Source organism: Xenopus laevis, chromosome 1L (genome assembly GCF_017654675.1).
Source record: "Xenopus laevis strain J_2021 chromosome 1L, Xenopus_laevis_v10.1, whole genome shotgun sequence".
Lineage (NCBI taxonomy): Eukaryota > Metazoa > Chordata > Amphibia > Anura > Pipidae > Xenopus > Xenopus laevis.
The window spans coordinates 154,548,910-154,564,281 of NC_054371.1; the positions used below are offsets into that span (position 1 = coordinate 154,548,910).

General features: G+C 39.9%; 1 protein-coding gene across 4 annotated transcripts in view; it reads left to right on the forward strand.

Moving 5' to 3' along the window:
• The first annotated feature begins 217 nt into the window (after nucleotides 1–217).
• The window catches only part of adcy4.L (adenylate cyclase 4 L homeolog), a 44,621-nt gene continuing 29,466 nt past the window's right edge, over nucleotides 218–15,372 (forward strand). Inside the window, exons 1-3 of one of the 4 annotated variants that reach the window (XM_018259882.2) lie at nucleotides 218–413; nucleotides 10,794–11,200; nucleotides 14,817–15,014. In XM_018259882.2, the coding sequence (XP_018115371.1) occupies nucleotides 11,024–11,200; nucleotides 14,817–15,014 (375 nt within the window). In that variant the 5' untranslated portion in view covers nucleotides 218–413; nucleotides 10,794–11,023. Of the gene's footprint in view, nucleotides 414–2,454; nucleotides 2,640–2,992; nucleotides 3,017–3,187; nucleotides 3,340–10,793; nucleotides 11,201–14,816; nucleotides 15,015–15,372 lie in introns of those variants that run through there. The other 3 variants (XM_018259889.2, XM_041565516.1, XM_018259895.2) reach the window with 3 other exon arrangements.

The window sequence follows — 15,372 nt, forward strand, 5'->3', positions numbered from 1 at the left end:
GCATTAAGAATCTAGGCTTGATTAAGACACACTTTTTCTTTAACAGATGGCAATGGTAACCTTACACCCGCAGTTTCTTCTGGCTTCTCCACAGCTGCTGACCTTTTAAGAAGATTCCAACCAGCTTACAATGGGTTAAAAATAGACACCAGAAAGGCACAAGATTCTGGCTGCTTTTAAGCAGCGACTGGTTTTACCTCATTCCAGAGGCCACTGGCTGTCAGGCTTGGGGTGCATGTGTTAGCCAATTGATGAGTCTGACACCCTCACGTAAAGTCCCAACTCGAAGTTTCTTTTTCCCCTCCTCTCTATTCTTTCTTCCTTCCTGCTCAGGTGAGCTTGTGAGAAAGGTATTTAGAACTGAGAGTACACGGTGGAGCCTGGGTTCTTTCATGGGGCCAAGACATTAGCAGGTAATAACTCTGATCTCTTATAAGGAGGAAATGTAATTGAATATCATACCCGAAAGGGAAGCGCTGACAGCGAAAAAGGAGTAAGACATTTTATTAAAGGGGAGGATAAACATAGTAAGTGGTTTTAGGAATGCAATCAGGGGATGAATGTCTGCTTGTTTGGAAGGAGTTGAAAGAATGACCCCAAATGAAAGAAAGGGGCAACAGGCAAACTGTGGTATGAAGTGGGGGCACAGAGGAAACACTGAGCAAGAGAGATAAGTAGCGAGAGCTGATGTCATTTTCCTTTGGGCTTGTTTCCAAATGAATCTGGTAATTAAAAATCAGAACAGATAAATTGGCTGCCTGTCGTGGCATGCTGCCAGAACTGTATCAGCTTCACGTCTGTAGCCGTCCCTATCTCCTACCTTGCTTTGCTGCTTACTTATGGCATTGTTTTCTAGTTTTCATATGTGATTCTTCTGCAGTTTTAGAGCCTCTCGTCTAGCATCCCTCATGCTGCTTCTCTGCTGCACCTTGTACAGAGAGATATTCCAGAGTGTTGCGATATGTCACTGCATGTCTGTGCTTCTTTTTTAATTTTTTTTTTGCCAGGTGTCAAAATACAGAATGTTAAGTTCAGTGGGGCATTCCACATGAGATTTATTGCAATGTTGCCGTCCGGAGAGTGGCAATATAGTAAGGCATGTATGTTGTTATTATTATAATGAGCAGGAATAGCTGTGTTCCAGAAATCTATAAAACTATGGGAACTAATGTCCTTTTTTTACTCTTAGACACACAGACAGTTATCGGTGTAACAATGCCTTAAAGCTTAGCTCCTTGTTGCTTCCTCTCTTTTAACTGATTTTCTTCCCTTTTTTCTCTTTCTTTTGTCCTCATCCCTATATGGTAGACTGACTACATCAAATTTAAAAAAAAAATTTACTCAACATGCATGTATATTTCATAAGGGAATCCATTTAAAGAGACAATTGGGTCAGCCTACTTTATAGGCTGTGTCACATGACAGCTAGTTATTTTCACAGATTCAATGGTTTTTATTTCCTTTTATGAAGCACAGCTATTCCTATTGGATATAACTAGGACAGAATGTCCACAAATAGCTCCCCTGAACTCTGCTGCTAAAACAAACTGTGACATGTGTGACTTGCCCCATTGAAACTAGTGGTAACAATCTCCTACAGTTTGTAATTCAAAAACTGAAAATGACACGGGCGTGTGATCCATATGTTATCCCTTAGTGGCTACCATTGGATTTTCGTTTGCATGAATGCACCCGTTCGAGATACTGCCAGTGCCACCTTGATACAGAAATCTTTCTGCCCAAGCTCTATTCTAAGCTGTTTAATATCTGTTTCTGGTTTCCTGCTCTGAGATTTCCCTGCTGTTTTTCTTTCTCTTTCCGAGACAGCTAATTAAAATAAAATCATTTGCAACAGCGATGGGCTAATTCCTTCTGAGGCACCTGCAGATCATTGCCCCTGAACAACTCCAGTTTCAATGTTTATTGGTGAGATATCACCCTGCAGAGCATCTCTGATGCTGCCTTCAAAAATCTTGACAACTTGTCTTTGAATCATATAAAAACCTGCAAAGCTCTGGCCATGTTCTTGTTAACTCTTTCTAGCATATTGCAATGTAACTAATAATCCATTGCACTTTTTTTTTCCTGAACAGTATTGATTATCTGCTTTTATAACTCTTGCAGTTTGAGGTGACCAGGTAATTGGTGGGTTCTTTAGATCGGCATGATGAAGTTTTTATAAATGTTACCCGTTTAGAATAGGTCTGGTCATTATGGATGTTCCTTTAATAAGCAGACTTTCCGATGCATGTTTTTTGGGTGGCTGTTCTGAAATCAGCATAGATTTATAATCAGCTGTGCAGCATGGGAATTGTATTGGTTTTAAAGGGACAAGGTGGCAAATCCTGCTAAAAGGACACATCTTTTTGAGGCATTTTTGGTTACAAAGGAGTTAATGTACTTGAGGCGTTAGTATTATTCAGAGTCTATGAACCGCATCACTTGGCAAGAAATCCCCATGCCCATCCCAGCAACACATATGCTGACTAGTTGTTGGCGGACATAATATAATTACTGTTTATGGTAATCTCTCAAATACCCCCGATTCATGCCTTTAGAAAACACTACTGCATTGGCAGGTCACAAAGACTTTCCGCTTTGAGGGGCTGTGGTAATGGAGAACATTTTTTAATAGACGGGTAAGTATTAGTAGAATTTTGGGTGAATTGAGATGATGTCTGGTAAAAAGGAGGGTATGTATTACTGGAAGAGCAAGCAAAGCACAGAAGAAAAGTAAGAGAAAGCATGGAGCAGGGAAAAGGGTAATGCATGTTAGCACTGGACTAGTAATTGCTACAGAGTGCCTGGAATTCTGGTGTCAGCTAACAGGGAAATAGCTTGATTAGACTTCAGGGCAGGATGGAGGTGTGTGTTGTGAGCAGTATGTGAAGTAAACTACAGTAGTAAGTAATCAGGCACTGAGGTGCAGGAGGGGTTAAAGCATATACAGGAAGCCAAAGGGTGGGTCAGACATCAGACAAGAAAAAACAAAGATGGAAAATACTAATAACCTCCGGTAATGAAAACTAATTAGCTCTGGTAACAAAGAGGGGGGTAACGAAAGGGTGGGGGGACAAAAGCAGAGAGAATTCGAGATTTAAGGGGGGCTGCCTGTGCCTGAGACATCCAGAAAATACACAAGCATGATATACAGGAAAGGAAAAGCAGAGCACACCCAGTGTAGTGTGACAGAGAGGGGCTAGTGAGGCAGAAGGAGGGATGAGAGCTGGGAGGGACTGGAAGCTTTGAAATTTCAGTGAGAGACAACCTGGAGGAAAGCTTCGAGGAGAGAGGGTGCAGAAGAAAGGAGAGTGCGGCACTGCAAAGCTTATATAAAAGGTGGAGTGAATGGATCTGTAATCATTTTTATAGTGGGGATCAGAGGGCTCACAGTGAGATGTGATCTAGCAGATTTTGGGAAGTGTGAGTTACAGAAGCAAAACACAGATGTTTGAGTAGAAATAGGGTGTAAGCAAATATGTGTGTGCTCCATTTGTTTGCAGTCCTGGTTTTGGGCTTCGGGGGGGGTGATGGTTACACTTTATGTTGAGAGAAAGAATGCCTTCAAGTCAATATGGGAAAGTGGAGTTTTTAATAATTTGTCTGGTGAAGTGGTATTTGCTGTGACTTAAAACATATTTAAAGTGATCTAAGCTAAAGATAAGCCCTTCGAAGGTTTGATAAGACAAGGTCTGTCTGATGTCTGCTTGTGAAGGCGGCTGTGGATTGGTATTTGTGAATTCTGGGCTGTTGGCAGAATACATTAGATTGGGCTGATGCCCGGCTCCTGAATGAAACCACTTTAGGCTACTGGAATCTGAAATAAGAAATGGAATTTGCAGAATTATAGACTAAGGTGGTTTACACCGATTTTCAAAAACTGAAGCTATCGAGATTTTGAACTGATGCTGAGTTAGCAGAATCTGACTGTAGTCTAAGTTTATGTGAGGCTAGTTATCCGGGTCTAGACTGTTGCTGGTGTTGTGAGGTTTGAGTTGATGAATGGCTTATTTCTAGACTGATATTCAGTCATCAAGGTTTAGACTGATTTTATTCTAGTGGTGTAACTGATAGCTGACTGGATGGCACTAGGGTTGACTTTTGGCTACAGGTTACTTGTAGGAATCTGGACTAGTGAGGTTTGGAATGCTTTTAACTTGCAGGGTCTTTGCTAAGTTCTGTCTTGTGTAGTTAGTGGACCTTGAGCTGCTGTTGGGCAAGTTTGGCTTGCACAGCAGTTGGGGGTGAAGTCTAGCATGATACCTGACTAGCTGGTATTGGGGTGGTGGTAGGTGGGCCTGGCCTAATTTCAGGACAACTAAGTCTAGACTGGTGTCAGTACAGCTGAGTCTGAGCTGTTTCAGTGTGGGGAACTGAGTTTGCCCTTGGCTTGTTTCAAATTTGGTGGTCCAGGCCTATGTCAGGATGGCTGGGCCTGGGCTGATGTTAGGTTAGCTACTATCAGTGTTCCTGGCACATGGGTGGTGGGGTTGCTGGACCAAGGTTGTTTTTTGGCCTAGTCTAGTGAAAGGGTAGCTTAGTCTGTGCTGGTATCAGGTTAACATGGCTTAGCGATAGAACTTTGCCTGGTCTGTTGTCAGGTTAACCTGGCCTGCCCGGGTGTCAGGTTTAGCATGGCCTGCTAGCGGTCAGGTTAGCATGGCCTTCCCTGGTTTTAGGTTAGCATTGTCTGCCCTAGTTTCAGGTTAGCATGGCCTGCCCTGGTTTCAGATTAGCATGGTCTGCCCTGGTTTCAGGTTAGCATGGCCTGCCCTGGTTTTAGGTTAGCATTGCCTGCCCTAGTTTCAGGTTAGCATGGCCTGCCCTGGTTTTAGGTTAGCATTGCCTGCCCTAGTTTCAGGTTAGCATGGTCTGCCCTGGTTTCAGGTTAGCATGGCATGGCCTGGTGTCAGGTTAGCATGGCCTATGCTGACAACAGTCAAGGGCTCACTTCCCTTTTACCAGCTCATGCTAAGCAACTCTTACAACAGTTTCTGCCCAAAAACACCAGTCCAGACAGAGGAAATCTGATAGTAGCAAAACCTATCTATTCTGACATCAGCCCAGGGCCAGTCATCCTTACACAAGCTATGGCCCGGCAAATCTGAAACAAGCCTAGGTAACGTAACCTTGACACTTGACACAAAGTAACCTCACACCAGTCTACCACTACCAAAAATTGGGCCCCACACTGACAGCAGCCCAGGCCCAATTTTGTTAATATTCGGTGGCTATTTAGCATTGCCTGAGACAATGTCATGAGCAGAGTCTATCATTGTGCCTGGTTAGCTGGAAGTGGCCTACTGTTTGGGTAGTAGAATCTGGGATAATTTTAGAATATCTGCGCTCAGACTGACATAAAGGTAGCTCTGGACTGGTGTAAGGCTATAGTCAGGATATTTTGGCCTGAACCTGTGTCAAGGTTGGTAGGCCTGGGCTCATGTAATGGTATATAGACCTATGTAACTGGTTCTCAGCTGGTTTGAATCAGAATTACTTGGCCTGGCTGGCATCCGTGTAGAATATTTGGCATCCGTGTAGAATATTTTTTCTTTTTTTTAATTTAATTACAGAGCCTGGATTGGGATCAGGGTAGCTGGGCCTAAGCTGGGTAGGTGGCCTGGTGTTAGGGTACTAGTTGCTAGACTGGTTTCAGGGAAGCAGAACCTGGACTAGTGCTTTGGAACTTGTGCTAATTTTTCATTAGATAGGTTGAGTTGTTGGGCTGCTGTCAGGATATCAGAGACCTGCACAGGTCTGATTTACAGTCAGCTGTACCTGACCTAAAACTTTTCAACAGGAAATACTGTATATGTGACATAATCAGGGCAGGAATGAGGAGTTAGTTGGATTGCAATGAGTGTCGAAAAGGATGACAATTCTATTCTAGATCCACTCCAACCTACAGGAAAAACAATCTGCTACATACCTGAGCCCACTACCTGCCTGATACCTACACTGCTCAAGCTGTCCCATGTTAGGGTAGCATGGTCTGAACTAATAACAGGCTCATGGGGTTTGTGTGTAAGTGTGCTAGTTTATTAAGATTCAGAGTGTTTTTGGGTAGGAGCATGATAGCTGACATGGATACTGGGATAAAGAACGGTGGCATTGTAATAGGACTTCACTAATTTCAGACTTGTGTTATTGAGATAGACTCCGCTCAAAAAGTTCTGATACTTTTTTTGATACTCTTTGAATTGCATTTAATTTTTATCATTACTCATTACGCAGAGCTTAGAATGGCACACAATTGCTCAATTTATATCAGAAGCCAACTAAACTGCCTGTATGTGTTAGGAGTATGGGAGACATCCATGGTATTTGCAGGAAATCTGGCACAGTTAAAACGTAAAGGGGCTTATTTGCCAACACCAGACAAATTTGCACCAGGGCAGTAAAGGTGGCCATAGACGCACAGATAATATCGGACAAAACGAATTTTCATTCGGTACGTGTATGCTGGGAAAAGACTTGGATAACGGTCGGCTCGTCGGTCAGGCTGGGCGGAAAATTTTGATTGGGTGCCCAAACTCAAACATTGTCCATTGTTAGTGCTGAATTGTCAGATACAGGTACAGATACCTGTATATCTACCTGTATATCTGACAATTCAACTCTACACGTGCATTGAATGAACAATCTTTCTTGGAAAGATCTTTTCCAAGAAAGATCGTAATTGTTACATCTATAGCCACCTTAACCAATAGCAACCACTCAGTCAATACATTTTCTTCAGTTAGCTGAAGGTAGATCAATGAAACCAATATTTGAGTTGGTTGGCATGGGTTAATGGCTTGGGTTAATGCTCTGGAGCAAATTTGCTACACAAATTGTACTGGGAGAACATTGAGTATATAGTGACGTTCTGGGAGCCAGATCGTTTTGTCAAACCCTTCTTAAATGACCAGTTCTTTGGTAATATTTTGGAATGGAATGTCTTTGCAGCAATTTTTAAAAACTGGAACAACTGTTGATTTACGAACATAGGTGCTGAATTGCACAAGTACAGTTTAAAATAGCAACCAATAAATAGGTTTCAATATTTTTTATTGAAAATGTTTTTAAAAATAGAACATACAGTCATAAATATGACATATCTTATTAATAACAGTAAAATGTTTACATCACAAGATAAAAACAGATAAACAGACCAGGTCTGAACTTTAATGTATAAAGAATTGGGTAATAGCTGTAATTATACATTAAAACATTCTTATGAAATATTTGCTTAATCTTAAGGACCAATAACACTACAACTTTATTTTTGTTGTTTTCCTAAGAGGAGCAGAGCCTAATGGAAACTGGGGGACCAAGATCCTCCCTGCTAAGTTTCCAAGCAACCAATAAGTAATTAGCTTTGAACAGTATACTATCAACTATGAAAGCAAATACCTGATTGGTTACTACAGACAACTTCACTTTAGTGCCCATGTTAGTAAATAACCCTTTCTTTGTTTTTGAATCTTCCAAAGTTGGTTGGATTTAATGTAATTCTGTTGCACTAGACCGGGCTTGTTTTCATGCCTGGATTCTGCTCTAAAATGAACATGATTTGTTTGATGTTTTAGCACTGGGATGGTTTCCTAGCAATGTAGAGAGCTAAAATGAAATTATTATGTAGTGATGAAATTGTGGGATTTGTTCAGCAGGTGGTACTGTGCTGACGTATGTTAACACTGGTGAAGGGCTAGTAAAATGTGCACTATATTTGCTGTGTGTAATTGTGTGTGCCCATGTATGTATATGTATAATATTTCATGTATAATCTTCCAGCAGCAGAGAGATACTTTTCTACAAATGGGGGTTAATAATGCAGGAAATGAATAAACCTGGTTCCAATGTGCATTTCCATAAATGATAATATCCTAGGTGCCAGGACCCTTGGAATGCATAAGACTGAGAAACATAATTTGGTCACTTTTTAGCCATTGTTCTAGTAAACAAACTCTTTGGACCACAATAGTACAATAGCTGTTAATTTAGTGTCTGGCTTTCTATTCGTCTAGGATGGTAAAAATGTATGTTTCAGAGACGAGTTGTCTTTAAAATCATAGTCTGGTACTGAAGGAATGGCAGTCTATGAGCTGAACAAAGGCAGGAAACCTCGGAACATCCTGGGCACCATACAGTTATTCAAGGATCTTTCACCACTATTTTAACGAAAAAGCAATGGCTGAACTTAGTTCTCATAAGTAGCTTCCAGTATTAATAAGCTTCCCTTTCCAACTTGCCTTTGTTTTTTGCACTCTGTAACCACAATGGATAACCCATCAAGAGACCAGTTGCTTATTACTTAAATACTGGGGCTTTCCATTTCAGCTCTCTCCTTCTGTTACAGTACTTAGCTCTGTCATTACAGCTGTACATTATTTTCCTCTCTGACTATCAGTGTGAGTCTCAGATCAAAGTTCCCTTCCGTTCTTGTGTTTGCAGTCAACCTGCCTTGCCGTAAAACATAATTATGCTCCCCACCCCCATTCCCCATCTCCCTTATTCACTGCTTTTCCATGATAAAGCTACTAAGAATTTCTTTTGCTAGGAAAAGGAATACTATCTGGATCTATTTGCAATGGGTTTCAGGAGCCTCAGTGTTGAAGATGATTAACTTTTTTCATTAGCAGTGTATGGTAGTGACAAAGGAGGAATCTTTTTTTCTTTTTTTTCTTTTTACTTGTCTCTGTCTTATCATGGTGAGAGCTATCTTACCTGTTACTGAGCACTAGTGAGTTCAAGACAAAGGGCACTATAAGGGCATCTTTCCAAGAGAGAGGAGTGCATGTGTATTTGAAGGAGACTATTGTGAGATTGTCTGAAGAATTACATTGTAAGAGACTGGAAAGAAATTAATGACAAAAATGCTCAGAAAAATAGAGTTTTGTGTAGGTATAATGTAATTGGAAAGAAAATAATGAATGAAGAAGTCGTTGTCCCTGGACAGAGGTGAGTGTCTGCTGGAAGCTAAATGTAACAGACTTAAAATGGGGATGAGAGCAGTTCATATAATTAACAGGTGGAGTGCGTCACTATTGGAGTGGATGAAGCCACTAGAAAAGGCTAATGTAAGGCAGTCATTTTGGTGAGGAGACTACGTAAAAGCAGAGTTGTTTGTGTGTGTGTGTTTAAGAGTGAAGCACAGCACAAGAGCAGCTTGAGTGTGTAAGAGTGAGAGTGGAAATGAATGGATCATTCTGTTTGGAATTCTATTAAACGTAAGCAAAACCAGGAGACACAGTTAATTTATTAAGAATATAACATGAAACAGATAATCATAATTAAATGAATGGGCTCTGCTGATGACGGATATTGGGATGAAGAATTGGATCTTCTAGGTCTACTTTTTGTGATGTTGTCCCGTGATGATCTACAATCATAAAATCATTGTTAGCATTCTGTTTTATTGAAAATATTATTTAAATATATTGATTAATGAGCAAATGTACATTGCTATATTTAACAAACAACTATTTATTATGTAAACTTAATAAATAAATAAACTGTAACAAATAGCTTAATGAAAATAATTAAACAGGAGGGTAATTAAGTCGAGCTGTTTGTTGACAGTGTCTTGAGATCTACCGACCACCAGCTAATGGTCTTCTGGTAGATCCTGATCTACCTTTTGGGCACCCCTGTTCTAGAGTTTCTCAGTATGTGTAGGTTAATGGATATTATTGTAATGTAACAACACAGAGCCATATGCACACTCAAATCATAATGCAATAGTTATATCTATTGGCAAGTTTTTAACACAGTTTGCTTTGCGTTATAATTGGAGTATGTGTCTGCCTCTTAATTATTGTTCTATTTGGATTTGCAGTGTTTGGTACCTCCCTGTGGAAAGGGTGTTGCAGTAATTGTTATAGTTTTGCAGTTCATATACTTAAACAGTAGCAGCAGGTCGTTGTGTGTGTCGAATAGCAACACCAAGTACAGGTATGGGATCCATTATCCAGAAAGCTCCAAATTACAGGAAGGCCATCTCCCATAGACTCCATTTTAATCAAATACTTCTAATTTTTAAAAATTATGTCCTATATCTCTTTAATAATAAAACAGTACCTTGTACTTTATCCCAACTAAGATATAATTAATCCCTATTGGAGGCTGATTAATCCTATTGTGTTTAATTCATGTTTAAATTATTTTTTGTAGGGGGGTTATATAGTACAATCCAAATTTATCTCATAATATTAATAAAAAAGCTCAACCAACCTCCCAGCCCAATTTCAGCTTATTTATTAATAAAATAACTTGAATTAATTTGATCATGAAAAGACTCTATAAAGTGAAGCGAAAATTCAAATCATACATATTTTTCAGGCTCTTTTCCCAAATCACTCGATTTTTCTTGAGTTTTTGCCTGAAAAGCCCAATATGGTCAGATTTTCAGGCTGAACCTAGCGCAGACCACGATAACTTCAATTTGAGATAGGTGCCTCTGTCATTGACTTATTCAGAGCCTTGATAGGTTTGAGATGGCTGATTTTTAGATTCTGGCTTTTTGCAGCATTGGGGTAATAAATCTCGAAAAATTCAAGTATGTTTTTTTCCCAAAAAAATTGAGTCTTTGCCAAAAAAGCTTTATCAGGAATAATTGAGGTTTAGTAAATAACCCCCTAAGTGTATGAATCCAAATTACGGAAAGATCCATTATCTGGATCCTGAGCATTCTGGATAACGGGTCCCATACCTGTAATATGATTTGGTAAATACAATGGAAGTGTAAAATGTCAGCTTTGCATGCTCAGTACTGATATATCCTTTAACACAATTATTTTTCTTCTTTACAGATACTATTCTCACCTGATAATTTTCAATTCAGGAACAGGTATGATGCACGGCCTACCTGGGTCCCCTTCAACACGAGGACCTCTGTGATGGACCCAGCCTTACATTCCATGCTGTTGCCATTTCTTCCTTGTGGCAACAGCTCTTATACCAGCTTCTTACCCAACAACTTCTCACCGCACCTCCTACCGCACCTCCTACCAGACTCAGAAAGCATTGGCTGGAAGTCCAGATGCCAGAGAATAGAAAGACTCAACTAGGGCACTACCGGCAGAGGTGTGAAAAGGAGGGCCCCCTCAATGAGACATCCTATCGCTTGAGCCAGCAGTACCCAGTCATCTTGATCCTGCTGCTCATTGTGCTAGCAGTATGCTGTGCCCTCATCATCATCACATTTGCCACAGGTCGAGTGAGTACAGCTCTTTTGCCTGATTTATAAACATTTCTAACAAGTCCTTTTGTTTCTATATGCTACTTTACCAGCCAGAAGGTGGCCTGGGACTTTCCAGATTTCAATATTCAACCAAACTCTTTCTCTTTTAAGAAACATTTATTTATTGTTGTAAAGACCATAAGCTATTTCTCTTCAGTTGTGAACTGCTGCCTGGATGATAAAGTGGAACTCTAGTAGCAACCATATACGTAGCTGGTGATATTTCAGACTGCAGAGCTGCAGAACAAGATGTTCAATAACCACAAAAAATAGAAATAAAGAACCAACTGCAAATTGCCTTAGAATAAAACTGTCCACAAAAGTTTATTTAAAGGTGAAGCCTCACCTTTTAATAACAGGCACAGTAAGTGCTTTCACCACAGATCCGCCTCCTTGTATTTCCCTACAATTAATAAAAATAACATGCAGCAAGGCTCAATATGAAACCGAATTGTTAATGCTTACAGGGGTTGCTCGTCTTTGAGATAACTTTTAGTATGATGTAGAGCGTAATATTCTGAAACAATTTGGAATTGTTTCTTTTTGTGGATTTTTTTGTTATTATTTCAGGTTTTTGAGTTATTTAGCCTTTTATTTAGCAACTCTTCAATTTGCATTTTAAGCAATCTGGTTGCTAGGGTGCAAATTCCCATAGCAACCACTGCACTGATTTAAATAAGAGACTGGAATATGAATAGAAGAGGGGCTGAATAGAAATATGAGGGATGCCAAGTAACAATAACAATACATTTGTAGCCTTAAAGGGCATTTGCTTTTTAGAAGGGGTCAGCGACACCCATTTGAAAGCTGCAAAGAGTCAGAAGAAAAGGGCAAATAACTATAAGGGCTCTTACACACGAGCGTTCTGACCTGCGCTCCCCTGCGTTCCGTTTTTTGGCGTTCAGCCGCAGGGGAGCGCAGGAATAGACGCATGTCATTATTTCAAATGGGGCTGTACTCACTCAGGCGCGTGTAGGCGCCGAACGCAGGTTCAGACGCAACATGCTGCATTTTTCCTGCGTTCGGCGCCTACACGCGCCTGAGTGAGTACAGCCCCATTTGAAATAATGACTTGCGTCTATTCCTGCGCTCCCCTGCGGCTGAACGCCAAAAGACGGAACGCAGGGGAGCGCAGGTCAGAACGCTCATGTGTAAGAGCCCTAATACTATAAAAAATAAATAATGAAAACCAATTTAAAAGTTGCTTAGAATTGGCCATTCTATAACATACTAAAAGTGACCTTAAAGGTAAACCACCCCCTAGTTCATCACTAGTTAAGGGATGAATTCTGATGCTCACGTTAACTGTGACACGGTGTTAAAGTCAATAGGCTTCCGAATAATGTTGCCGCACAACGCTTTTGAGGCAATTGACTTTTCCGACACCCATCCAAAAATTTTGGACTCTGGTGAATTTTTGCTACAGTTTCACGAATTTATTAGACAACGGCAAAACTTGTAAATTCGCCGTGAATTTGCGCCTGGCAAATTTATTTCCCCATCACTAATTAAGAACTCCACCCATGCAAAGTTTATATGCTTTTTCTATACTTACCAGCAGTCTCCCTCAAGTCACCTTGTTATTTGGTTATATGTATCCAGATACCTGCCTGTCCAACATCTCATTCCAAAACGTAGGGCTTTAATATTAAGTTGGTCTGTCCAGTGCTGTTATAACTATATCTACTTTTTCCAGGATGTTTTAAACTAGATGTTGGAACATTGTTGCTGGTATTGCATTCAGCCCAAATAGAATTTGTGAAGCTGGACACTGGTGTTGTGTAGCCAGGTATAGCTTGCACTTGGCATTCTCATTGACCTCAAAAGACTTGCTCTATGTCCTGTATACTCCCAGTAAAATTCCCAGTTACCCTGCACACATTTCTAAAAGTGACCACATACATTTCTATCTTTTTTTTAATACTAATGTCTGAAATATGTTCTCTGAGTCATTTGTTCAAACTCCTTGTTGTCTGTCCTTCATACTCCCACTCACCCTACAACTGTTGGGTTGGGTTGAGGTCAGAGTTCTGTGCAGGCCAGTTACATTCTTCCATTCCTTTCTCAGCAAACTGACTCTGTACAACCATGGATTTGTGTATGGGGGCATTATCATGCTAACACAGGAAAGGGCTATCCCCAAAAGTAGGAAGCATGGAATTATCAAGAATTCGACTATATGCTGTAGAATTAAGGTTTGCTTTTACCAGAACCAATGAACCTAGAACCAAATAAATCATCCCCAGACCACTATTACATCTACACCAAACCTTACAGATCCAGGGAAATAGTGTTTTCCCATGACTGTATCCCTTTAAACTGCTCTTGTCTGTGTGGCACATAAACATTTCATTTTCTCAGTGTTAACATTGTTTGGGTGCAAATATAGAAATTCTATAGCAACCAAACTTTGCCTGCAGTCTTACAGTAGTCGATCACTATGGGTAATTGCTCATTACTTCAGTTTAGAAAAATGTTCTGGTTTCTTTTGGCAATGTTTATGGTTGCAACATAGTGCTGCATCACCTTCTCTTTAATACAAGAGATCACAGGAACAATCTTACTGCAGGTTAAGACTGCTTCCAGTGGAATCCTGTGCCATGTATTATCCATAAGTGTTCTAGAAAACAGTTGAAGTGAAAACATGAAATGTTACATGGCTAACAAGTAATCTTTGTATATAAATAATGCATTGCTGCCATGCAGCTGTTTCCTAGCCAAACCTGAAGTTTTTCTATTAGGCCTGGTTTTACAATTATGAATGTGTCTGTTTTCCTTTGGAGAAAAAGACTGTACAACACAGTAAGTTGATGTTGATACTCCTAGTGGTGGCATCTTATCACTCTAAATTAGAAGTTTGCCTTTAATTGTTAATATTTTAGTATGTCAACAGTGTTTCTGTAATTAATCTTCTTTTTTTGTAGCCCTTTGTTCTTCCCCTCTCTAGTTTGGAATTTCAGCAGCTATCTGGTTTTTAGGGCCCAATTTCCTCCTAGCAGTCAGGAAGCCGTTTGAATAAGAGACGTGAAAAAGAGCATTTTTTTTTTATGTGCTGCTGGAAGGCATTGATCCTCATTTAAGAACCGGAAAGAGGCAGAAGAGGAAAGGGGCAAATATTTTAAAAACTATTTTTAAAAAAATTATAAAAGTAAGACAAACTGAAAAGTTTCTAGGAGTAGAACATTCTCTAACATGCTAAAAGATAACTTAAAAGTTCGCTATCCCTTTATTAATGAACCCATATAAAATTTGCATAATGCAGAACTAATAGATATTCAGGCTCATGAATATCCATGGATATTTTAACCTGCAATTAGGTACTTCTGTGACCATAATATCATGAACTGATGTAGAATGTTTGACACACCATTGTTTCTATTCTGCAAGTGAAAACACAATTATTATTTAAGTCCTCAAATAATTGTATTTCTCTGCAGGAGGCACTTTGAGTACATGAAATCTAAATTATAATATAAACCTACGGTATATAATGTTATGTTGGCTGGAGATAAGGTTCAGTTTAGAAGACTGTGAGGACATATATAGCCCTGGGAAAAATGTCACACTAACAATTGCTCTTGTTTTTTTCTAGATGTTTTCAGACAATGTTGGTTTCCTGGTGACCATCTTCTGTGCCCTTGGAGTATTCAGTATTCTCTTCATCCCAGTATGCCTAAAAAAAGTGGTGCAGAAATGCATGCAGAGCATGGGTGTCGTCATCTGGGGATGCCTGGTCACCTTGGGTTATGTATTTATCTTCACAAGTGGCCTTGTCAGTGCATGGGACCAGGTGAGTGGAAGAAAGCAAGCAATGTAAAACGGGTGAATTTGAGCTTTTTGTCCCACCAGTGTTTGATCAGTGGGTGAAGGACAAAACAATTAATCACCCACATGCAATTGTGAGCACAGTGTACTTTTCAGTGTTTGGATTTGAATTTATTTCCACAAGCTTTAATTTAAGCCCTGCCATGTTTTACATTTTATGGTCTCGTAACTTGATTTTATAGGTTATATTATATGAGTGACAAAGTACACTTGTTTATTGGGTATTGGATTAAAGTTAGTATTATGTAGCTTGTACACAATCCACCCCACCACCCTCACATAACATTTATACTAGGGATGCACCGAATCCAGTATTCCGTTTT